The sequence below is a fragment of the Mustela erminea genome, chromosome 15, assembly GCF_009829155.1.
Source record: "Mustela erminea isolate mMusErm1 chromosome 15, mMusErm1.Pri, whole genome shotgun sequence".
Lineage (NCBI taxonomy): Eukaryota > Metazoa > Chordata > Mammalia > Carnivora > Mustelidae > Mustela > Mustela erminea.
The window spans coordinates 10,600,741-10,623,943 of record NC_045628.1 but is presented as its reverse complement, the minus strand read 5'-3'; the positions used below and the strand labels follow the sequence as shown (position 1 = coordinate 10,623,943).

Here is a 23,203-nt window from a genome sequence, read left to right as displayed (position 1 = left end):
GAAGTCCTTTTACTGGTAACTTCATTATTCTTCTTGCTTCTATAAAGATGCCGCCCACAGCTGAGGGAGGCTTTTCTGAAGGACAGTTTGGTTTGGAGACGTCCGCATCCCGGGGGTGAGGCGGGGTGGGGGGGGCAAGGAGGGGCGCAGAGACTGCCGTGGCCGGCTCCGTGGCCGGCTCCGTGGCCGGCTCCGTGGCCGGCTCCGTGGCCCGTTCTGTGGGAAGCCAGGATCAAGCTCTGGGGACGTGGGTGTCCTGGCAGAGAGGTACTGCCTGCTCCCAGTTGTCATTTGCATCAGAGAGATACATCCTCTGTCACCCCAGCAAGAAGTGAGGCTCCTGCCCAGACCAAAGGCCTGGCTGGGAGCAGATGCCCAGTTTAGGGTGGGCAGGCCTAGAGCTGGCTGCCTGGTCAGGCTGGAGGGTTGCCGTTGGCGGGGCCCAGGCTCTGTGGCGTTTGGGAGAGGAGAATGGCAAGATTTGGAAATGTTGGCCTCTACATCTGATTCCTTTTCTAAAAGTGAACCCCAAAGTGGCCTTTGTTCTTGTAGAAATTGGTGGTTTTGCTCCTTGCAATTAACATTTCGGGCTGCGTTAGTTTCATGTAATGTCCAGGCATGATGAGAACTTGACCTCATTTGGGGGGACCCAGAACATGTATATATATAGACGTCTGATGCATGCCAAGGGCACCTGTTGCTGCACTGGGGTACCAGCACAAAAACCAACGTGGCCTTCGCTCCAGAAGGAGCGTGGAGCCCTCCTCTGTCAGTGTGTTCAGGGTCTGCCTGGTCTCACGGTGGCCTCTGGGTCCCTGCGGAGGCTCAGCCCATCCCTGGCTGTCGGTGGCCCGGGAGTAGCTTCCAGAATGTTGAGGGGCTCCCGTCAGCTTGTACTTTGGCCCGACCCCTATCAGCTGGAGCTCTTCCTGCCCACCCCGTTTCCTGCTGCGCCCCAGCAGGGCGCCCCGGGCGGGGCCAGAGCCCAGCCCAGAGGAGCGGCTGGAGCCTCGGGTTGGGCGGCGCTGACCTGTAGAGCAGTTTTTCCTCCCCGAGCGAACGCTCACGACGGAAGCCGGTCCTCCCTGCCGTGGGCGCAGCGTGCAAGATGCGTCCCGTGCAAGCGTCGGTGGCCTCAGACCCGCGTGAGCCACCCCCGGCGCCCGGAGCACCCTCCAGTCCTTTGCAGTCGTCGCGGCGCGGATTCCCGCGGTTCTGAGGGTCCCCAGGCTGGGATGCGAGGCACACGGGGCCCTTCTGCCCTTCCACTTCCCGGGGACGCAGGCCAGGCCCCGACCTCGCGGCCCCCCACCGCCCGCAGGTTCTCGGGTGCCCAGAGCGCTGGGCAGGTGTGGCCCCGCGGGTGTGCAGCCCCCGCCTCCCGCTCCCGCACGGCAGAGCCCCCCCGGGAGGCCGACACCCGCCTGAAGCCCCGCGGGTCCGCACACCCGGAGGACCGGTTCCACGTGGGCCTCGAGTCCCCGCGGCGCAGCCGCACACCCGCGCGGCACCTCTCTCGCTTCGGAGGGAAGCCGGTGGTCGCCGGCGGGGACTTTCTATTAGTGGCCCTCGTTCTGGCGCTTGTGTCATCGCGTGGGGTTTTGGTTTTGTTTTTGTTTTGTTTTGTTTTTTAAAGCGGTTTTGTTTTTTTTTAAGGTAGAAGTCTTTTTTTTTCTTTTAATTTATTTGACAGACAGAGATCACAAGGAGGCAGAGCAGCAGGTAGAGAGAGGAGGAAGCAGGCCCCCCACTGAGCAGAGAGCCCGATGCGGGGCTCGATCCCAGGACCCCCGGATCATGACCTGAGCCGAAGGCAGAGGCCCTAACCCACTGAGCCACCCAGGCGCCCCTGGTTCTGGTTTTTGAGCACGAAAGATACCAGTAACTCACCACCTGAAGTCGCAGCCGAGCGTGGGAGGGCGGGCTGCTGGGCGCTCCTGCAGCATCAGGGCAGCTGGCTTTTAGGAGCGCTACAGAGCAACCCCCCCCCCCCCCCCGCCCGCGTGCCTAGTGCAGGGCGGAGGTGGGGGGGAGGGGCAGCGGGTGGTGCAGACTCCCTTGGACCAGCAGCTTCTAGGACAGACCAGGACAGGTGCGGGGGAGGGGAAGATGGCGCGTCACCGCCCTCCTGAGGACACCCCTGTGCACTCGGCCCCCTCTGCCAAGCAGGAGTCGACTCTTGCGCCCCAGAGCCTGCCGGGCTGTCTCTTCATTTCCAGAAACGGGTGACGAGATGGCACCCTCGTGGTCCAGTTGATAATACTGATGCTCCCCTCTTCTTTCTTTTCTTTTCTTTTTAAATTCAAGGTGAAATCAGTGCAGTGCAAAGCTGGGGACACAGTTGGAGAAGGAGATCTGCTCGTGGAACTGGAATGAAGTATTTATAGCCTTTCAGTCATCACCCAATTTAATTAGCCATTTGTATTATTATTCTTTCACACTCAATTTAGTCAGGCGTTTTGCAGGAACACCCCTGTGCAGCAGATTTTACATGGTCATATTTATTCCACATATAGTCAAAACCAACATTCTGCCAAAAAATCACCAATGGAAATTTTTATTGATATAAATACTTGTACATATGATTTGTACTTCTGCTGTGAGATTTCCTAGTGTCAAAATTAAATCAATAAAGCTGAGCATTTGTCTAAATATTAGTTTGCCCTTTTTTTGAATGAAGACAATGTACATAAGAGGCTACTGGCTGTGCCAGTAGACTCGAAATACTAGTGTTTCATTGTGATCCTTTAAAAAACATTTCTGTAAACCCCAGTTCTCTGCCTTAGTCGCATTAAATTAGCATTTACCACCTTATAATTGGATTACCTGCTTCTGCCTGGCTGAGGACCTCACGCCCATCTGTGCCTATTCGGAACATCCGAGAGACGGCGTGGGGCTGCTGGGGAGTTTGGAAATCCGTCCTGCTCGGCTCTCACCGGTAAGTGCAGGGCCCACGGGCCCAGGGGGCAGCCACTTCAGGAGAGCTGGGCCCACACGCCTGCCCTCCCCACCCGGTCCCAGAGGCTGTGCGGGGCTTCCTTACCCTGAGGGGTGGGTGTGGCTGCCACAAGCCCATCCGTTGGTGCCCATCCTTGCCTTTTTGTTTTTGTGAAGCAAGTTTCTAATTAAGAAAATAGGGCTAAAAATACTGATCTGTCTTTGTGCCAGATGGAGTTAGTGAGCACGGTCTACCATCAAGTTGAAGAGCGCGGGAGCCCTCCCAGCGGAGAACGAGGTTATGGAGGCCCAGCAGCTGCGTTTTTCAGTGGCTTCTGAGATCCTCGGGATCCGTCTCTGACTTGGCTGGTAAGTAAGCAGAGGCAGAGTCGTGCGCCGCTCGGAGTCTACGCGGACAGATCATCAGATGGAGGGGGAGTAATTGGTACTCGTGCCTTGCTAGAATTATTTTAAGTGCTGTTTGTATTTGGAAGCTAAGCTTTCTGTCAGGCCTGAAGAACAAATTACTAATGTGTTGGTTCTTCTCTGAAAGGCTCTCCCACCCCCCAAACGCAGCTCCCTTCAGAGGCAGGGAGGGCACCTTGCCCCTGGGCCTCAGGCCTGGGTGTGTGTCCGTCTGAAACCGGGCTCTTCAGCATCTGAGCAAGTAGCTGGCTTGTGATTTTGCGAGATGGGAAAGAAAAGAATCTTATACCACATAAGTAGAGCCCCACCCCAATCAATAATAGTACCAACACTTAAATTTGGTTTCCCAAAATATCCAGTAAATCCCAAAATATCATGTAATTCAATATTACATGATCGTCTTTAGTAATCCCTTTTTTAATAAGCTTGATCTGAAAATTGTGAATACTAATGTTTTATACAGTTTAAAACTACCCAAACACAGTATGTTTTTCTTGAGGTTCTTTTATTACAGTGAGATAACCCAAATCAGTTTGAAAAACTCTTCTTGCTGCTACAAGTTAGAATCAATGCAGTAGGGTTGCTGAAATCTAGCTGCTACACAAAGTCTACAATTTAAATGTTATCTTCAGATCAAAGCAAAGCAAAGCAAAAGAAAGAAAAATTTGACATATGAGTTCTTGAAATGTCATTTAGGGGAATTAAGATCCTGAATTTTCCTTATCCCATCGATTCAAGTCCCTGGCTTTCTTGAAGCAGCGAGCAACAAAGCGCTATAGGATAGACAGGCTTCAGGCATAATCTTGGGATCAGTGTGTCAAATACTGGGGGAATCAGCTGCAACTGAAAGAGAGATTGTTCCTTCTCCCGGACTGAGTTTTACAACTCTGTTTCCACGGACACTGAGTGCACCCAGTGCACGCAGACCAGGCCAAGGGCATCCTCTCATCACTGGGGCTCTGTCCCCCGAACCCCCCCAACCCGGTGGAGGAGCCATCCTGGCACTTGTCATCTGTTCTCCCGTGGATTATAGCGGAGGCCGTGCCCCCCCTGGGAGTCATAATCGTCGTGGTGCGGGAGGTGGACCCACTCGGGGGCGTAGGTGACTGTGCTGTACACGAAGCACTGCAGGGTCCCGTCAGCGGCCGGCGTCTCCTCGGGGGCCCCACGCGCGCCTTCCCACTCGAGGACGGTGATCCGCAGCGGGGTGCGCTGGTACATGTTGGGGCAGCCCTCGAACTCATCGAGGAAGCTCAGCATCCGCTCGTCCACCGCATAGATCTCGCCGAGCACACGCTGCCCCTGCCCTGGGAGGTTGAGCAGCCACGGGATGTTATGTTCACCAGCGATGACCAAGGGGTAGGGCTCCAGCGTGCGGCCCCGGCCACGGAAGGCAGCGCAGCCGTTGGCGCGGTCCCGCAGGACCCCATGGTTGGGCTGGCCTCTCTTCAGGGTCCCATACACGAACACGCGGGCCATGCGGGTCACGGAAGCTGCGGAGGAGAGAGCGAGCAGATGGTACACACTGTCCGCGGCAGAGGCCCGGGGAAGAGAGTGTGGGCCTCGTGGGGACTGGACCTCCGGTCCGGGGAAGGCTGGCAGCGGCTCCCAAGCCCCACACAGCCTGGAGCCCACGCTCTGGACCACCGCCTCCGAGAAACACCGGCCACCCTTCCCTGTCTTCTGGGAAAAGGTACTTGGGTAAGAACAGACCTGTCAGAGGGAGCCAGCCCGTCCGGGGATCATTCTGCAGACCTGCTGTTTTCTTAGACCAGTTAGGACTTTAAAAATTACACGATAAATTTTTTTGTAGCTAAGTTAGAAATACCAATAAGCAAGTACTTATATACATACACAATGCATGTACGCACACATGTACAAGGCAGTCAGGCACAGTCCGCTACGAGAGATCACTCGGGCTTCAGTGCTAAGCTTACATTCCGGTCCTGGCAGTCCGACCCAGCCAGCTGGAGCGATCACAGCTTCCAGCGTTCCTGCCCAAGGCCCCAGCAGGCAGTGAGGCTCCCCGACTCCCCGTGAATCAGCGCTGCAGCCTCGGCTCTCAGGTGAAGGTGACTATTTACTGCTCACCTGGGTCTGGGCCACAGACTGTTACATAACTGACAGAAGTCACCTGTGTGAAAGTGACTCCAACAAAACTGGAAGTTACAGGGGGGCCCTCGCTCCTCAAGGCCTGGCACCTCGCTGCCCTCCTTGCCCAGAGCTGTGTGATGGTGGCAGGCTCTGGAAGGAAGACACTTTGCACATGGAAACAAAAGAGGAGTCCATCTGCCGGCAGCAGCCCGCCACCAGCCAGGAACAGCTGGAGGGGGACACCCCCTGGATGCCAGTCACGTGGCAAGTGGCCCTTGGAGAGGTCGCACTTGGCCCACAGGACTAACACTTCTTGGTGTCGCAGGTCTCGGCCTCACCCTGCCTCCTCAAGGCATCTGGGGAGGGTGCACGGCCCCCACAGACCCACACAGCTGCTGACGCCTGTGCCCTCCTCACCTGTCCACTGCCTCGGTCACCAGCCTGCGGAGCGTCGGGAGTTCTTGTGTTTCAGGTAAACTGTGGTCGGAAAGGCCCGGCCGTGGGAGCAGCACCAGGCTGGCCGTGCAGGCACGCGCAGGGTCTGGGGCAGGACGGGGACACCTTGAGCACGACGGGGAACGTGGTGGGAGCTCTACTTCCGGTGACTCTGGTGGCTCTGGTGACAGAGAAGGACAGATTAGAGCTGTGGGGTGCTCAGGGAGGCGTGCTGGGCACGGAGGTCTGGAGGTGAATCAAGGAGAAGCCGGAGTGCAGGTACAGAGGACGAGGACCATGTCGGCGCCAAGGAGCCGAAGGTGGCCCGGCTGCCGCTGCTGCTGCTGGGGGACCAGGGAGGATGCGCCAACCTGGGCACAAAGAGGGCGTGGAGAGGAGCGACAGGGACGGAGGGGTGGGCTGGTGGGGCCGGACATGTGGGAGGGACGGAGGGGTGGGCTGGTGGGGCCGGACATGTGGGAGGGTCCTCCTGAGCCCCTGACACTTGCATCCCGGCCGCTGGCGCGACGTGCCTGCAGCTGCTCCCCGGGGAGCCCACGCTCCATCCGGCTCTGGTCGCCGTGGCCACCCTCCCCCAACGACTGCCCCCCCGCAGTGGGCCTGCTTCTCTGGTCCCTGCAGCCTCTCCCCAGGGCAGCGCCCAGAGGGCCCTTAGCTGAAACACCGCACAGCTCCCCCGTGGTCTCCTGTTGGGGGGCTGGCCCAGAGCGGCACCCACCCCGCCCTGCGTCGCCCTGACAGGGCTCCGTGGTGCCTGCCGGCCCTGTCCCCTGCCAGAGCCTTAAGAGCCGGAAGGAAACTCGGAAGCATCTGGTCGGGCGATGCCGGCTCTCCGGTTTGGTGAGGCTCTGAGAGTGCACGGCCGGGCAAGGCCAGCAGACACCGGAGGCCCGCTCTGTCAGGCACTGGGGCCCTCGCCCGTCTCTTCTGGGATTAAATTTTTAAACTAATTATATGTCCATAATGTAAAAAGTCAGACAGCTTTACCAGAACAGTGAAATTGCCTGCTCTTTCCCACCCCGTGGAGGCAACGCTTCACGCCTTCAAGCTGGGGCACTTGGTGTTGGTCTTCATACTGCGGGGACTCGGCTGCCGCCCCGGCCCGGAGGACAGCGGTTTGTAGTGCAGACCTTGGAACCCAGTTGCCTGGCTTGTGGCTTTAGGCAAACCACGTCACCTCTGTGCCCGGCTGTAACAGGAAGTCCGAGCAGCAGTCTGGGGCAGAGGGCGGGAAGCCCCCTCTCCCTGTGTGCGGGGCTCTGTCCTGCGGGAGCTGCTCTGCACCCCCAACCTGTGCCCCCCCCAAGCACGCACCCCTGCACCGCCCCGCGGCCCTCCCCTCCGCCTGACTCCTGTCAGGGTTCCGGTCAAATCCATATTCATGTCAGCACTAGAACTCTGTCAACACTGTTCTCAGATCAGGCACAGAGTGTACTATCATTAATTTCCTTTCTTGGACAACTTTTCTGTTTTTCTTGGAATTAAAAAATCGCTTGCAGGTTCCCCCCTTGTCCCCCTCCCCCCACTCCAGTTTCTCTGACGGTAACTTGGCCTCGTTTTCAGAAAGTGGTGTACACGTCCTTTCAGCCCTGAGCACTGGTAAAGAACAGAAACCACCCGGTAGATGCGAAGATCTAATGGCCGTTCGGACGCACTCGCGAGGCAGGCACATCCCATCTGGCGCGCAGAGGGGCTGCTCGGAGTTGCCGTGCAGACGGGAGGGTTTTACAGGAAGGCAGGCGGGGCAAGGAAGTCACTAGCGAAAGAAGAGGACTGGTTCAAGGTGACCTTCCCTCCGGTGGGAGCAGGACTGTCTTACTAGGTCATGACCTGAGCTGAAATCAAGAGACTTAACTGAGGGGCGCCTGGGTGGCTCAGTGGGTTAAGCCTCTGCCTTCGGCTCAGGTCATGATCTCAGGGTCCTGGGATGGAGTCCCGTACCGGCTCTCTGCTCAGCTGGGAGCCTGCTTCCTCCTCTCTCCCTGTCTTGCCTCTCTGCCTACTTGTGATCTGTCTCTGTCAAAGAAGTAAATGGAATCTTAAAAAAAAAAAAAAAAGGAAAAAGAAACAGAGGAGAAGGTCAGTTAGAAGTGACCCATTTGAGAAGAGTCACTTGGGTATCTAAGGGGTGTCTACGGAGTGTCTCCACTTAGGAGGTTGTCCCCCTACCTGTGCCAGCAAGAGGGGGACGGCCTTCCGTCTCCAGAAGCTCTGGCGGTGCCCACGGCCTCAGTCTACCCTTGTCCGCGCGCGCTGCCTGCAGACTCCCCCGCCGGGCTCCTGGGCTGGTCTCTGCCCAGAGAGTATCTACGGGGAGGGCGGGGGCCTTTCAGGGAGTGACTCGGTGCCCGGGGTCTCTGCATGTTCACAGCAGATAACACACGTTAGAGAATTTTTGTGTTTCTCTCCTGTTAATCTTTTACTGCAGGAGTCCTAAGGGTAAGATTAGGTTCTCTCCCCACACAAGGAATGAGATACATTCTCCGTTTCCCGTTCACTGTGGAGGTCAAAGGAAACAGATGCGTAAACAGGCAGCATCAAAACCAAAACAGAACAGAGCTGCGGAGCGGGGACATGGGAAGGTGTGCTGACGGCGTGGTGAGGGGCCCTGCCTCAGAAGGGACAGATGCGTGGCCACAGGGACGTTCATGCTGAGCTGCCTGCCTTCCTTAAAAAATAGGCGAGGTCGTCCGTCCAGGCTGGGGCGGGCACCACCGGGGCCGAGGACCTGCGGGACGGAAAGAGGTTCGGAGCGGTCCTCCTGGGAAGGCCTGGGCTCTGAGTAAGAGCAACAAGATGCCAGAGCAGGCCGAGCTTCCCTAGCTCCGGGATTCATCTGCGAGGGAAGAGAAGAAATCCCTCAGCCAGGAGTGGGCAAGCCAGCCTAGAGAGAGGGACGGAGGGACAGCCGTCGTGGTCCGGCCGCTGCAGAGGATGGTGCTCCTGCAGGGGCGGGTTCCTCCCAGCGATGATCAGGCCCCGTCTGCCGGCCCGGGGCCAGCTCTGCTCAGCGCACCTGCCCCACGCATGAAAGACGGGTGGTGGGACCCCACTGAGCCGATGGGGAAGCAACGCCACGGAGACGGGGCTCCAGGCACAGAGCCCTTGGCGGGGCAGCACCCGGGGCTGGGCCTGGGTGTGCTGGGCTCACGGTGCCCCCAGCGCTCTGCCCTTCAGGCTGACCCCGAGGCCACAGGGAGGCGACCCTGTCAAGGACAGGCCCGGACTCAGGCTCTGCAGTGACAGTGACGGTTTACAAAGGACATACCTCACTATACTCTGTCTCCCCAACTTGTTTTCACTGAAGTTTATTTGCTAAACCCAGTTCCTTCTCTGAATTTCTTATTTCCAAATATTTCAAGATTGTGATAAAATACACAAAATATAAAATTTGCCACCCGAACCATTTTGAACTGTACAGTTCAGTCGTGTTAAATACACTCACACTGCTGCACACCCATCACCCCGTCCACTTCCCAGACCCTGTCCAGCTTACAAGACTGAAACTCTGCACCCATTAAATAGAACTCCCCACCCCTGGCAGTCCCACGCTATTTGCTCTTTCTATGAGTCTGACTCCTCTAGGAACCTCATGTAAGTGAAATTATATAATGTCTGTCTTTTTGTGGCTAATTTCACAGAGCATAATGTCCTCAGGGTTCGTCCGTGCTGCAGCACATGTCAGAATGTCCTTCCTGCGTAAGGCTGAGTGGCGTCTATCACGTGCGTTATGTATCCATCCACCAGTAGACGTCTGGGTTGCTTCCACTTCTCGGCTATGGTGAACAGTGTTGCCATGAACATGGGATTGCTAGATCATATGGTTATTCTATGTTTAATTTGCTGAAGAACCTCTGTCCTGTTTTCCATTAGCAGCTGTACCATTTTTATGTTCCCACCAACAGTGCGCAAGGGTTCCAATTTCTCCACATCTTTGTCTGCACTTGTTTTCTGTTTTGCTTTGTTTTGCTAGTGGCCATCCCGACTGGTGTGCGGCCGTAGCTTACTGCGGTTTGGATGTGCATTTCCGGGACTGGAGATGCTCAGCGTCTTCGCATCTGCTTATTGGCCATTCGTATATCTTCTTGGAGGAATGTCGATTCAAGTTTTTCACTCTTGCGTTTTAGTTCTCTGTATCTTCTAGATATTAACCTCTTACCAGATGCATGATTGACAAATACGTTCTCTCACGCCACAGGTTAACTTTTCATTCTGTTGGTTGTCTCTTTCGATGCAGTTTTGAATTTTGGTGCTGTCCAGTGTTATTTTTACTTCTGTTTTCTGTGTTTTGAGTATCATATCCAAGAAATCACTGCCAAATCCAATGTCATGAAACTTACGCCCTATGTTTTCTCAAGTTTTTATAGTGTTAGATCTTATGTTTAGGTCATTGGTCCATTTTGAGTTAATTTTGTATGTGGTTTCAAGTAAGGACCCAGGGGCGCCTGGGTGGCTCAGTGGGTTAAAGCCTCTGCCTTTGGCTCAGGTCATGATCTCAGGGTCCTGGGATCAAGCCCCACATCAGGCGCTCTGCTCAGCGGGGAGCCTGCTTACCGCCCTCTCTCTCTGCCTGCTGCCTCTCTGCTTACTGTGACCTCTCTCTCTCTGTCAAATAAAAAAAAAAAAAAAAAAAATTAAAGTCAGGGCCCAACTTCATTCTTTTGTATAGGGATAGCCAGTTTTCCAATTGTTGTAAAGACTGTCCTTTCCCCATTGGTCTTGGCACTCTTGTCAAAAATCACTTAACTATATATGCAACGACTGATTTCTGGATCTCTGTTGTCTTTCAATGGTCTATGTATATGTGTGACTTTATGTCGGTACCACACTGGTTTTGATTGCTGTTGCTGTGCGGTAAGTTTTTTGAAATCAGGAAGGAGGAGACCTCCAGCTTTGTTACGTTTCAAGATTACTTTGCTTAATTTGGGGTCCCTGGATATTCCTTATGAATTTTAGGATGGATTTTTCTATTTCTGCAAAAATGCACCTTTGGGGATTTTCATAAGAGTTGCATTAAACCTGGAGTTCACTTTGGGCAGGATTAGTATCCTAACAATAGTCTTCTAATCCATTAACATGAGTTATCTTTCCATTTATTGTCTTTAATTTCTTTAAGCAATGTGTTGTAGTTTTCAGTGTGTAAGTCTCTCACCTCCTCGGTTAAGTTTATTTGTATTTTATTCTTTTTGATATTACTGTAAAAGGAATTAGTTTTTATATTTTCTTTTCAGATTTTTCATTGTTTTATTTGTCTGAAAAGATTTTATTTACTTATTTGACAGAAAGAGACACAGCGAGAGAGTGAACACAAGCAGGGGGAGTGGGAGAGGGAGAAGCAGGCTTCCCGCTGAGTGGGAGCCCAACGAAGGGCTCATTCCCAGGACTCTGGGATCGTGACCTGAGCCGAAGCCAGACGCTTAACGACTGAGCCACCCAGGTGCCCCAGATTCTTCTTTGTTAATATATAGAAATGCAACTAATTTTTGTGCACTGATTCTGTATCTTTCAACTTAGCTGAATTTGTTTATTCTGACAGTATTCTTGTGGAAATCTTGGGGCTTTCTACATATAAGATAGTGTGAATAGAGATAATTTTACTTCTTCCTTTCCAATTTGGATATCTCTTATACTTTTACTTGTCTGATTATTTTAGGCAGGACTTCTAATATGTGTTGAATAGAAGTGGTAAAATTAGAGGGCATCTGGGTGGCTCGGTGGGTTAAGCCTCTGCCTTTGGCTCAGGTCATGATCCCAGGGTCCTGGGATTGAGCCCCGCATCGAGCTCTCTGCTCGGCGGGGAGCCTGCTCTCTCTGTCTGCCTCTCTGCCTACTTATGATCTCTATCAAATAAATAAATAAAATCTTAAAAAAAAAAAGTGGTAAAATTACAAGCATCCTTGTCTTGTTTCTGGTCTTAAAGGGGGAAACTTTGATTTTCATCTCTGAGTATGGGGCTTTTCATATATGGCCTTTATTATATTGCAGTAGTTTCCTTCTAATCCTAGATCAAGTGTTTTTACCACAAACCAGTGTTGAATTTTGTTAAACTTTTTTTCCTTCTGTTAATGTGTATTACATTGATTTTCCTAACGCTGAACCACCCTTGCATTCCTGGGTAAACTCCACTTGGTCGTGATACATTATCCTCTTCATCTGTTGCTGAATTTTGTTTGCTAATATGTTGTTTTGAATTTTAACCTCAATTCACAGGGATATTAATCTGTGGTTTTGGTAACAGAGAATGCTTTCTCATTGAATGAGTTTGGAGGTATTCCCTCCTCTTCTAGTTTTGAGAAGATTTGGTGGAATTCACCAGTGAAGCCCTCTGGTTCCGGTCTTTGTTTTTAAAATGTGCAAGTGGTGGCAGAGGGAGCGAATCGCAGGCATGACCCGTGAGATCACGACCTGCGCTGGAACCAGGAGTCAGACCCTTTAGCCCACTGAGCCACCCAGGTGCCCCATGTTAAGAGGTTTTGATTACTAATTCAGTCTCTTTTCTGATCATGAGTTGCTTCGATTTTCTGTTTCATCACAGCTCATCTCGGTGGGGTGTGCTTCTAAGAATGATCCATTTCATCTGGATTTCCAGTTTCTTGGCGTACAACTATTTCTTATAATTCTTTTTATTTCTCTTAAATGGGCTGTAATGTCCCCTCTTTCATTTCTGACTTATTTGTATCTTTGTTAATAAATTAAACATTTGCCACTTTTGTTGATTTTTCTCTATTGTTCTTCTATATTTTATCTCTGCTCTAATCTCTATTTTTTCCTTCCTTTTGCTGGCTTTCAGCGTCGTTTTTCTTCTGTTCTTTGTCTGACATGTTCACCCCACGTGAACAGGGGCTACTGTGAGGGTCACGGCCAACAGGACATGTATAAAAGTCTATTACCTGGGCCAGATCTTCTCAGAACCCCAGCCAGGGCTAACCAACAACATGCCTGTGGCTCACTCGGGTTGGGAGGGGGTGGCACTGCCCTCCCCAAGCTCATACGTTACTGTGTCTCAGCCGTGTCAGAGTCTCAGATAAAATACTAAGGTGAGCCACTTGGGCTTTTCCAGAGGAAACCAAAGAGTGGCCTTTAGAAGTGGTTCTGTCTCTGCTTTAATGTACAGGACGTACCCCCAGGTCGGCCTCCGCTAGGACACTGATGGCCGACCAGGCCCGCCCTGTGGGCCCAGCCTTTGTGGGAACAGGTCAGGCAGGGCAGCCTCCGTGTTCATAGAGGGACACGGGAGATCGCAGTGCCCGGTACGAGAGAAGAAATGCACGGTGACAGGCCTGAATCGAATCCCTGTCTCTACTGATTGCCGATGTGCCCGTGGCCTCGGCACCCAGTGAATGTCCTGTCCTCGGTTCTCCCCCCCACCCCCTCCCTTTATCAAGCTCTTATAAAAATATCTACTAACTTATATGCCTCTCAGTGGAGCCTCTTAAAGAAATAAAACAATGAATATTCTGCATAATAAACGGGAGAGGGAACCAGGCCATCTCAGTTACTGGTTGGGCCTTGATGATTTTTCAGAGCCAAGAATGCCCAGGAAGGTGGTGCTACATTGAAATGAACCTGGTTAGACCGATGGCTGTGAACTTCAACTCGTGGAAAATCAGTCCAGTAGCTTTCTTCTGCAGAAGATAATTTCTTCTCCTGAAAGAAAACCTGACAATAAACTTTTCTAGGAACTAATGCAGCCTGCTAGAATGACCAAATTATAATAGTCTACATTTTGTCTATTGAATTGTATCCTTTACCACTTATGTAAGAAACGAAAAAAGAATGAACATTTTGCATTTCTGGCTCCTTTCACAAGAAAAACATCATTGCCTTTCTGATTGTGTTTTGAACAAATACAGATCCTTCAGGAAGAAACTCATCCCTGTGGGGATTGAGAAAGGATCAGAGTTAAGCACCGAAACAAGCAATTAATTCCCATTAGCGGATTAAGGCACTCATGTTCACTTTGAATCAGAAAAACAAATTGTGAATAAAATCGTGTACAACCAAGAGGTGACTTGTCAGAGTTAATAAATGAGAGAACTGGAGGGCAGCCTGGAAAGCCCAGGAGAAGCAGCACCACGAGACGAACCGGCGAGCGAACCGGTGGGGTTCTGTGCTCGCGGGATGAGATCTGCCATTCTCTTTAAATGCCACAGAATAGGTTCCTGTCCTCTGACGCTGTCTTCCCTCTAACGAATGCAGTCGAAGGAGAAGTCTACAGTGTTCTCTACCCTGTTAGGTCACCATCCCTACAACACATGGATGTCCCTACAGAATTAATGACAGAGACACGTGGGATGCTAACATTCAGCGTGGCCTGTTTCACTCTGGGGTTCTCCAGCCGACTCCGAATGACCCTGAACACCGTCTCTGCCAGTGGCGTCGTCGGTGTGTCCAGGACTGAGCAGGAGGCCGCTGCCGTGCGGGGCTGTCAGCTCCTTCCCTTTGGAACTGAAGAGCCCAAAAACTGAACCCCAGTCCAAACCCAACTGGTCGGGAGGACTGTGGACAGCCGGGGGTCAGCAGCGAGTGGGACAGGCTCAGAGAATTTCACAAAGTTTGACTCCAGCAAAATGCGGCTCTTTCAGTGCGGTCAGTATTTAGGAAAACAGAACCGCGGCCGGAGTGTCCCAGGAGCTGCCTGTCCCGTGCTTGGCACTTGTCAGGCTTCAGACACAGCCGGCCTGTAGTTTCGTATTTCACTGCCGAAGCAGGAATTAGAAGTGATTACAACTCATTTCCTAATGGTTGAATTTTTCCTGCTTCCTTTTTTTCTTAGCCACCTGGTGGCAAGAGTGTAAAAGGCAGGGCTCAGCCGAAGCTGTACCGTGCTGGTTCAGTCTGCAACCCACCCGGGCGCCGAGGCCGGTGCAGAAGCCCAGGCGACCCGGGAATCGGACGAGAAACGAGAAGCGGCTGGTGCTGACCGGGAGGCAGATCTGCAGAGGCCCCCGAGCACACCCGCTCGGACACGAGAACAGCCTCGCAGTAAAGGAGCCTCCGCAGACACCCCGTCCGGCGTGGATCAGAGTGACAGCCTGATGCGGGGCAGTGTCAGTGAAGCTGTCACCTCAGGCTGTCGTCGCTGCGGCCAACATGATCTCCCGCACTGTCACACTGAGGCTGGGAGGGGCTGGGCTTCGGGGGCACGAGGGACCCGCGTGACCCGCGCCGCCCGCCACCCCTGGGGACCCGCGTGTGCCGCTGCCTCCAGCAGCCGGGTGACCTAGCGCGGCCGCGTGCAAGGACCGCGCACGGAGTGGCCCTTCCTTACTGCATAGACCAGTCCCGTGGCTCCGGCGAGCGGCTCTTCTGCCCTCCCTGGCCCAGCGTTGCGTCCCTGCAGAAATCGGCCCGTGGCTGCTACAGTGACACGTCAGCTCCTCAGAAGTGCTTCGGAACTGGAGGAAACAGGTGAACAAACAAAGGGCCTTGAACTCTGAGCGGAGCCGGCCCGGAGCTTCGCGTCCCGCCCGCCGGAGCGGCTGGCGGGCGGCCTGCCAGGGACAGCTCCGGCCGCATCCTGTGGCTGCTTTGATGCTGTCACTCTCCGGCTCGGGGGCCGCTTTACAGCCACGACGGGGGCTTCCTGCCGGCCGACCCTCGCCGGCCCCACTGACTGCCCCGGAATCGGTTCCCCCGAGCACCTTTCTTGATGAACGGGCAGCGGCGCCTTTGAAATCAAGAAGTGAGGGTCTCCGCTCCGCTGTCCCCTCCCTCTCTGCCCCTCAGGGGTCCCTGAGACAAACAGGCGCTTTATGGTCCCTGATGCCACACGGGGTCCTCCGAGCGCTGTCTGGGTAACCGGCCGTGCCAGGCAGCTTACAAAGAGATTTCTCAATGCCAGACCACTGTAAGGCAGGTATTCTGCCGCCTTTAAAACAGTGACCCACGAGGGTGACAGGACCGTCCCCCCCACCCCCAGGCCCGCTCTGAAAGTCTGGAAAAAAACAGCTGTAAAATCCCTGAACCGGGTCAGGGCAGGGGCTCCGGCGCGGGGCTGGATGGGGCCGGGGAGGCCGGGCCCCACAGCCAGCGAGGGGCGCCTGTCGCCGCGGTGGGGGGGAAGCACGCGTGCCACCGGCAGGGCCGAGCCCGGGAAGGAGGTGCCGCGAGTCCTCACCGCAAAGGGGCCCCCGTGGCTCGGGGGTGGACCAGGACTGATGTCGCCTCGGGGGGCTGAGCGCTCAGGCCCCACTCACATTCTCAAGTTAACAGTCAGTGGGACACCCCCGCACTCTCAGCGGGACATCCCCGCCCTCTCGAGGTTCTCCCCACTTCACAGATGGCGAAACCGAGACAGTGACCTAACGGGCGCCCGGTTACAGCCGACAGAGCAGGGACGTTTGCTTCACACCTTCCCGCCCTAGGAAGGCTCCCCCCGGCTCCGGGAGGAGGCGGCCCCTCCTGCTGCTGCCCTCAGCTGCCGGCAGCCCCTCCCTGCTCCAGAGGGCCCCGGCTCCACTCCGGGCTCCGCTTCTGTCCTCACCCAGAAGGCCCCCCAGGTGTCTACGCAGCACGAGCACACATCCCGGCAACCTGCCAGCGTGCGCCGTGGAACCAGTGCTCAGAAGCTGACGGTTCTAACAGTTTTATCTTTGACCTTGTGTGTCAAGTGAAATGTGATGGGCCGCTAGCGAACAGAGTGGCTCGGTGCAGCCCCGCCGGCACACAGCCTTCTCCGTGTCCCAGGAGCACACAACCCCCGGGGCCCACCATGTGTGATTCGGCGAGACGGAGCGAGGACAAGGCAATATGTGACGTCGATGACCGGCTTGGCGGGGAGAAGCCCAACGCCACCACCGGCAGACCCGGCTTGGAATGCAGGAGGGCGGCACACACATTTTCTGGAATGATCCACCTACATACTTAATGTGTGATTTTTTCTTGTGTGTAAAATTTTTTCTCATGGAAAACTGAGCTAAGGAAAACAGTAGAGATCATAGAAGGAACACAGTTTGCCAGCCTCTCGGTCTGTAATTACTATTACCAGTTTATATTCTTACCTGAGTTCAATGTGCTTCATGATCCCCAGTCAACAGCACCACCTTCCCATCTTTTATTTAGGATTTGTGGTGGCCTCCCTTAAACTTAGACACTTTCTGGAACCCAACATGCAGTAAAAGGAGGCCAATAGACTTCTTGATTGTTCTCTGAAGCAGCCCGAGGCGGTGCGGCCGAGGGTGTGGTGAACTCTGAGGCACGGCTCCTAGGATTCAGACTTGGGCCTCTCCAGCTATTATGACCCACCAGGGCCCGTCTACACGGCCGTGGGCCAAGCAGAGGTTTCCCACACTTGGCTTCTAAGAAATAGAGCAACTGATTTGCAGTGGCTCGTAGGATACACTTGCAAGCCGGCTAGGGAAGAGTGCAGCCTTACTGACGGCCGGCAGTGGCTCAAAATATGTTCATTCTTCCCGACACAAGGTCAAGGAGAAAGAGCCAAGAATCTGTGCCGTGTCCCAACCTGACGTCCATCCGCAGGGCATGGTGAAAGGGCTAAGAGGTCTGGTTAAGGGCAGGTAACTGCCACCTACCTTGTTTGTCCCAAAAGGCCACTGTTTTTCTCAAGTGACAACTCAGGCCAAAAGCAATGGAGGGAAGGGGAATGACTCTCCTCCAGTGTTCCAGCTAAAGGGTTTTGTTTTTCAGAAACATTTTAAGGCTGTATTAACAAGGTGGTGGGGCGCCTGGGTGGCTCAGTGGGTTAAGTCTCTGCCTTCGGCTCAGGACATGGTCTCGGTTCTGGGATCGAGCTCCGCATCGGGTCTCTGCTCAGCAGGGAGCCTGCTTCCTCCTCTCTCTCTGCCTGCCTCTCTGCCTACTTGTGATCTCTGTCAAATAAATTAAAATAAAATCTTAAAAAAAAAAACACAAAGTGGTTTTTATTTAACTGTTTTGCTTTCTTGGGTGAGAAATGGGGAGCTTGGAAATTCCACTTAACTTTAAGTCTGAAGCAACATTAAAGCACTATTACAAAATGTCATAGGAAGTTATTCCTCTTTAGGTGGTTTGCTAACTATTCTAGGAAGAAGAGAACACACACCTATTTAAACAACTCTTAGATAACCACCTTAGAAGTCAGGCCTACCCAAAAGTGAATAAAATTTTTCGGATGCAGGTGAGGGGTCCTGGCTAGGCCTGAGCCCACACTCCCTGTATTTAAGGCAGCATTTCACAGCTCTGGACGAGCAAGCCTCCCAGAGGAGCACTGGACAGGGAGCTGTGGTCAAAGCCAAGCCCTGCCGGCTGTCAGAGCCAGACAGTCCAGCCAGATGGGCCAAGGCCGCAGGGTTGGTAGTGGGGGACGCGGGCAGCCTGCACCTACAGCCCTGGGACCCAAGACCCGCGGGACAGCCAGTCACAGGCCTCTTCAGTGATGCGGGACAGAATGAGCCGAAAGCCTCTTAGATGACTGCCAGACACAGCTACGAAGCTCCAGGACACCACCTACGCTACCAAAGGAACCCCGAGTGTTCCTCAGGAATCACCAGCACACGTGCCCCCCAACCCCTGACCCCTGACCCCCACCTCACTGCTGTGTCTACTTCGAGCCAGGACTGTGCACCCACCCTAGGGCGTCCCCTGCTGGTCGGCACTGCCAGCCCGCGGGAGTCTGCAATGATCCAAGCTCCGTTTTCCAGTGCCCTCTGGAATTCAGGCCTCAAATCTTTGGGTAACAGATTCACCTTCCCAAGTAACCTTTTGTAAAGAATATTGTTAAAACCCGTTTAAATTCTCTCCAAAGCTGTTGGTTACCTGGAGGCGGTCCGATAAGCAAGGGGAAGGAAGGCAAACCAGAGGGGAGCGACCTGCCTGTTAGTGGGCGGAACGACCCCAAGTCCACACGGGACGCGTGGATCTCCCATTTTTAAAGTTTTAAAGAAGAAATGAGCTTAAAAAAAAAAAATGAAAATGAAGCCTAATGGGGTTTTTGGTTAATTAACTACCTGTCCCCCAAGCCTTCAAATCCTTCCAATGCCCTTATTACCCTCGGTTCAACTCAAAACCATGGAGGGAGCAGCTAAACCTCTGAACTCCAGGAAGGAAGTGGGAAGGAATGAAGGCTGTGTTACTGATCGTGCTGCTAAATACTTGACGTGAAGTGGATCCATTTCCTCACGTTCCTGTGAGTCCTAAACACGCAGCTGCTCGCTGTTCGCGGACGGCAGCCAGCATTCTTTGGGTCCAAAACTACTAGAAAAACATGTTGTGTTGGGACGACTGGGGCTTCAAGGGAACTGAATGCCCTGAACTAATTGAATCCAACCCTTTCATATACAAAACCTCCACCAGAAATGGTTGTGTTTTTTTTTTTTTAAATCCTCCTTTAAAAGCCACATTACCGCTAGGCTCAGCAGACAGAAGCCAGCAGCTTTGAGGCCAAACACACGGCTCTTCCTCTGGATTCGTGACACCTTGGCCTCTCCGGTGCTCAGGGGTGGATCCCGGGACCCCAAATATTACTAAAAAGCACAATTTGGTCTATACTTGGCTTTTCAAAAGCACTTAAAAGCTAACACAGAGTCTATTCAGGGAAGAGCAAAATCCAGTGAGAATCTAAAATCTCCCTCGTCGCTGCTTCGTGGTTATCAGAGAACAGAAAACTGCTCTGTTCCATTTAAATGGTTCTTCAGACATTTCAGAAACAACAGAACAATGGCTTTGTTTTTCCATTACTGGACTTTTTTTTAGGTTTATAAATGTTCCTTCAATCGTGAGAGGCAGAAGGACTCAGGGAAGCTACCACCGCGCTTACGCAGCCATTTTCCCAATCAAACAGCCCAGGAATTTTAGTTTTCTGTCTGTAGGAACCTGGGCATTTTCCTTGCCCAAAATGACTTTCGTATCTTTCATATATATAGAAACACCCAAGAAACATGTATATTTGAATAACCAAGACAAGAAAATGAGGTCTGCCTCCTCTCCGCCCTCCCCTATCCCGGGACCGCCTGTGGTTGGCAGCAGCAGAACTATCTCCCCCCGGGGCTGAAGTAGCAGATGTCCTCTGGTCTCTCAGGAGTCTCCCCAAAAAGGAAACAAGCAATCCCCCCACTTGCGAAGGCCAGGTGTCACAAGTCACAAACGAAGGGTTAACGGGAGGCCTCGCTGCGGCGGCTGTGCAGCTCTCCCCGTGTCTTGAACGCACCCCCACAGCCAGGACCCCTGGGCCCTGCTGTCCAGCGTGACCATGGCACGGAGGCCGCAGGGGTGGGTGGGCCCCACTGGCCACAGTGGCCCGAAGGAGCTGATCCTTCAGAATTCAGGCCCGCTTGGCACTGTGTTGCGAGAACGGTGCCTTCAACTATTTTTGAGTTCAGGAATTTCTCTCTCCCACTATTCCCATCTTGGGATAAAGACCGTTCTTGGGAGCGCTGGTCCTTCTCTGCCAGAGGGAGCAAGACTGATGCAGCCCAGGCGGGCCACACCTCCCCCCAGCAGAAAAAGACCGTGATGAGACGCACTGGGGAGGCCAGTGAGACAGGCCTGGGGCAGCGGGGCGCCACGTGACTCTCTGAACAGCCGAGTCTCGGGGGAGAAACAGGAAAGAGGGGGGCACAAGTCAGGGGACGGCTGCGCGACGAACAGGCGGTCTGAACGGGGCGGGGGATGGCCTGGGCAGGCCGGGGGCCAGAGCACGAGTGTGAGGCCGGGACCACGGGGCAGAGGCAAAGGAGGGAGCCTGGGCGCAGGTTACACGAGCCCCAGCTCCCAGCCGTGCTGGGGGGACTACAGGCCTGAAGCCTGGGGGAGACACGGTAAGATTTTGGTCTTAAAACGATCCCCCGCAGCCGCGGAAGACTGCGGGACCGTATGTGTGGAAGCTGGGCCTGGGCCTCGCCCGCGACCCGCCCACTCCGCTCCAGGCAGATGCGCCACAGAAACGTCAACACAAGTGCACCGAAAAGCGACAGGCACATTCTGATCAGCACCGTCTGCGACAGCCCAGAGGTCGATAGTATCCAGACGTCCATCACCAGGAAAACGGGCTGATAAAGGGAGCTACACTGCGCAGAACTCCAGCAGCGGGAACGAAGGGACAGTGACATCATGAGCGGCGCTGAGCGACAGACCTCAGGGAGCGGCGCGTGTCCTGTACAACGGTGCTCATGCGGGCGGGAATAACAGCCTGACTCCTCTGCTGCCGGATGTCAGCACAGCGGCCGCCACTGAGGACAGACACGAGGACACCTGCTCTAGATGCTGCTGACACGGGGTGTTCCTACCAGGAAACCCACCACACTACGTGGTCATCGCGCTTTCCTGGTGCGTTGCACTTTCACAAAATGTGCATTACAGAGGTGCCTGGGGGACTCAGTTAAGCCTCTTTTTTTTTTTTTGAGAGAGAGAGAGAGAGAGATTACAAGTAGGCAGAGAGGCAGGCAGAGAGAGAGGGGGAAGCAGGCTCCCTGCTGAGCAGAGAGCCCAATGCGGGGCTCGATCCCAGGACCCGGAGATCATGACCTGAGCCGAAAGCAGAGGCTTAACCCACTGAGCCACCCAGGCACCCCTCAGTTAAGTCTCTTGATTTCAGCTCAGGTCATGACCTCAGGGTCATAAGATCGAGCCCTGTGTCAGGCTCCGTAGTCAGCAGGGAGTCTCCTGGAGATTCTCTTTCTCCCTCTGCTGCCCCCGCAAGCCCGCACTTGCCCTCTCTCTATAAAAGTAAATCTTTTTTTAAAAATGTACATCACATTTTTAAAAAAGCTTTTATTAATTTGAGAGCGTGAGTTGGGGAAGGGGCAGAGGGAGAGGAACAGTCTGAGGCTACTCTCGGAGGCGGAGGTCTGGGTGCAGACAGTTTGCTTTCCACTCAAACTCCAAAAAGCTGCAAAAAGCCACCAAAGAACAAAAACCTCCAGAGGACAAAAGGCTGAAAAACCTGCTTCCACAGAGCCCAGCCCCTTCTTAGGGGCCAGGATGACTCAGCCCAAGCAGGACTGACTGAAAAACAACGCGGCAGGCCCCGCCCCCTGAAGACAAGCCAAAAGAACAAGAGGACAACCACCACAGGGGCCGTGGTGTAAAACCCCAATGTCAGGGAAACAATATATTAAGCTCCTGGAATTGCCCCAAACCTGTGTACTTCATAGATACATTTTTTTTTTAATTTCTTCTCACCGTTCTTGTTCTTTTAATTTTTTTTAACCTACTTACCATTACAACTAGAGGTTTAATATAACATATTCCACAATAACTCTTAAACTTGAACTTTTTTCATATATATACATGTGTTTTTCTTTTCTTTTTTATACATATAAATATAAGCTTCAAGGTAACCCTTTTTCCCTATTCAATACTACTCCTATATATAAACCAGGTTTAATTTCCCTGTATCTCTGGAAAGTTGAGTTCTTTAACAAAGACAACAAGATTCACCCAGGAAGAAATGAAATAGCCTTCCTCACTTACATCAAGGGTTTACAACCACCTTCCCATCTTATTTTCCTGCTGGTGTTTCTGTGTATTTGTTTTTGTTTTTGTACTATGTAAATCTTATTCTTGGGGTTCATTTTGGCTGGGTTTTTTTTTATTTTTTTTCTTGTCTTTTACTTTTGTCGGTCTTTTTGATTGTTCATTTTTGTTTATGTATCTTATAAATCTTACTTTTGGGCTCATTTTGGCTGGGTTTTCTTTTTTTCTCTTTTTTCTTTCTTCTTGATGGTGACTTCTGATTGCTCTGAAACTTTCCAGGGTACACCTTGCCTAGATCATGGTTGATATAGTCAGCTATACATCCCCTCAACCACCTCTCACCAAAATGATTAGGAGGAGGAACATCCAACAGAGGAAAAATTTGGAGACTGTGTCCTTTGCCACAGAACTATTGGATATGGACATAAACAGTATGTCGGAAAGGTAATTCAGGGTAACAATTATCCAGGCAATGGCTAGGCTGGAGAAGACCATTAGTGGCAACATAGAAACTCTAAGGGTAGAAGTGAGGACTGATCTGGCAGTACTAAAAAATGCCATCAATGAGATCCAATCTAATCTAAATATTCTGAACAGCTAGGGTAACCAAGGCAGAAGGTCAAATTAGTGATCTAGAAGACAAACTGATAGAGAAGAAGGATCAGGAGGAGGCCTGGAACAAACAGCTTAGAAGCCATGAAAACAGAATTAGGGAAATAAATGATGCCATGAAATGTTCCAACGTCAGAATTATTGGGATCCCTGAGGGGAAGGAGAAAGAGAGAAGACTAGAAAATATAGTTGAGCAAATTCTGGATAAAACTTTCCCTAATCTGGACCCTGCGATTGCACTACTGGATATTTACCCCAAAGATAT

General features: G+C 52.8%; 2 protein-coding genes across 7 annotated transcripts in view; one reads left to right on the top strand and one right to left on the bottom strand.

Moving 5' to 3' along the window:
* The window catches only part of PCCA (propionyl-CoA carboxylase subunit alpha), a 394,384-nt gene extending 391,732 nt beyond the window's left edge, over window positions 1-2,652 (top strand). For all 3 annotated transcript variants that reach the window (XM_032314393.1, XM_032314394.1, XM_032314396.1), the window contains one exon: window positions 2,308-2,652. In XM_032314393.1, coding sequence (XP_032170284.1) covers window positions 2,308-2,376 — 69 coding nt within the window. In that variant the 3' untranslated portion in view covers window positions 2,377-2,652. The remainder of the gene's footprint in view (window positions 1-2,307) is intronic.
* A 111-nt stretch (window positions 2,653-2,763) lies between these two features.
* GGACT (gamma-glutamylamine cyclotransferase) overlaps window positions 2,764-23,203 on the bottom strand; it is a 50,237-nt gene continuing 29,797 nt past the window's right edge. For 2 of the 4 annotated variants that reach the window (XM_032314397.1, XM_032314399.1), the window contains 2 exons: window positions 5,875-6,073; window positions 2,764-4,856 (listed from right to left, as the gene is read on the bottom strand). In XM_032314397.1, coding sequence (XP_032170288.1) covers window positions 4,372-4,842 — 471 coding nt within the window. In that variant the 5' untranslated portion in view covers window positions 4,843-4,856; window positions 5,875-6,073 and the 3' untranslated portion in view covers window positions 2,764-4,371. Of the gene's footprint in view, window positions 4,857-5,874; window positions 6,074-8,082; window positions 8,271-23,203 lie in introns of all 4 variants that reach the window. The other 2 variants (XM_032314400.1, XM_032314401.1) reach the window with 2 other exon arrangements.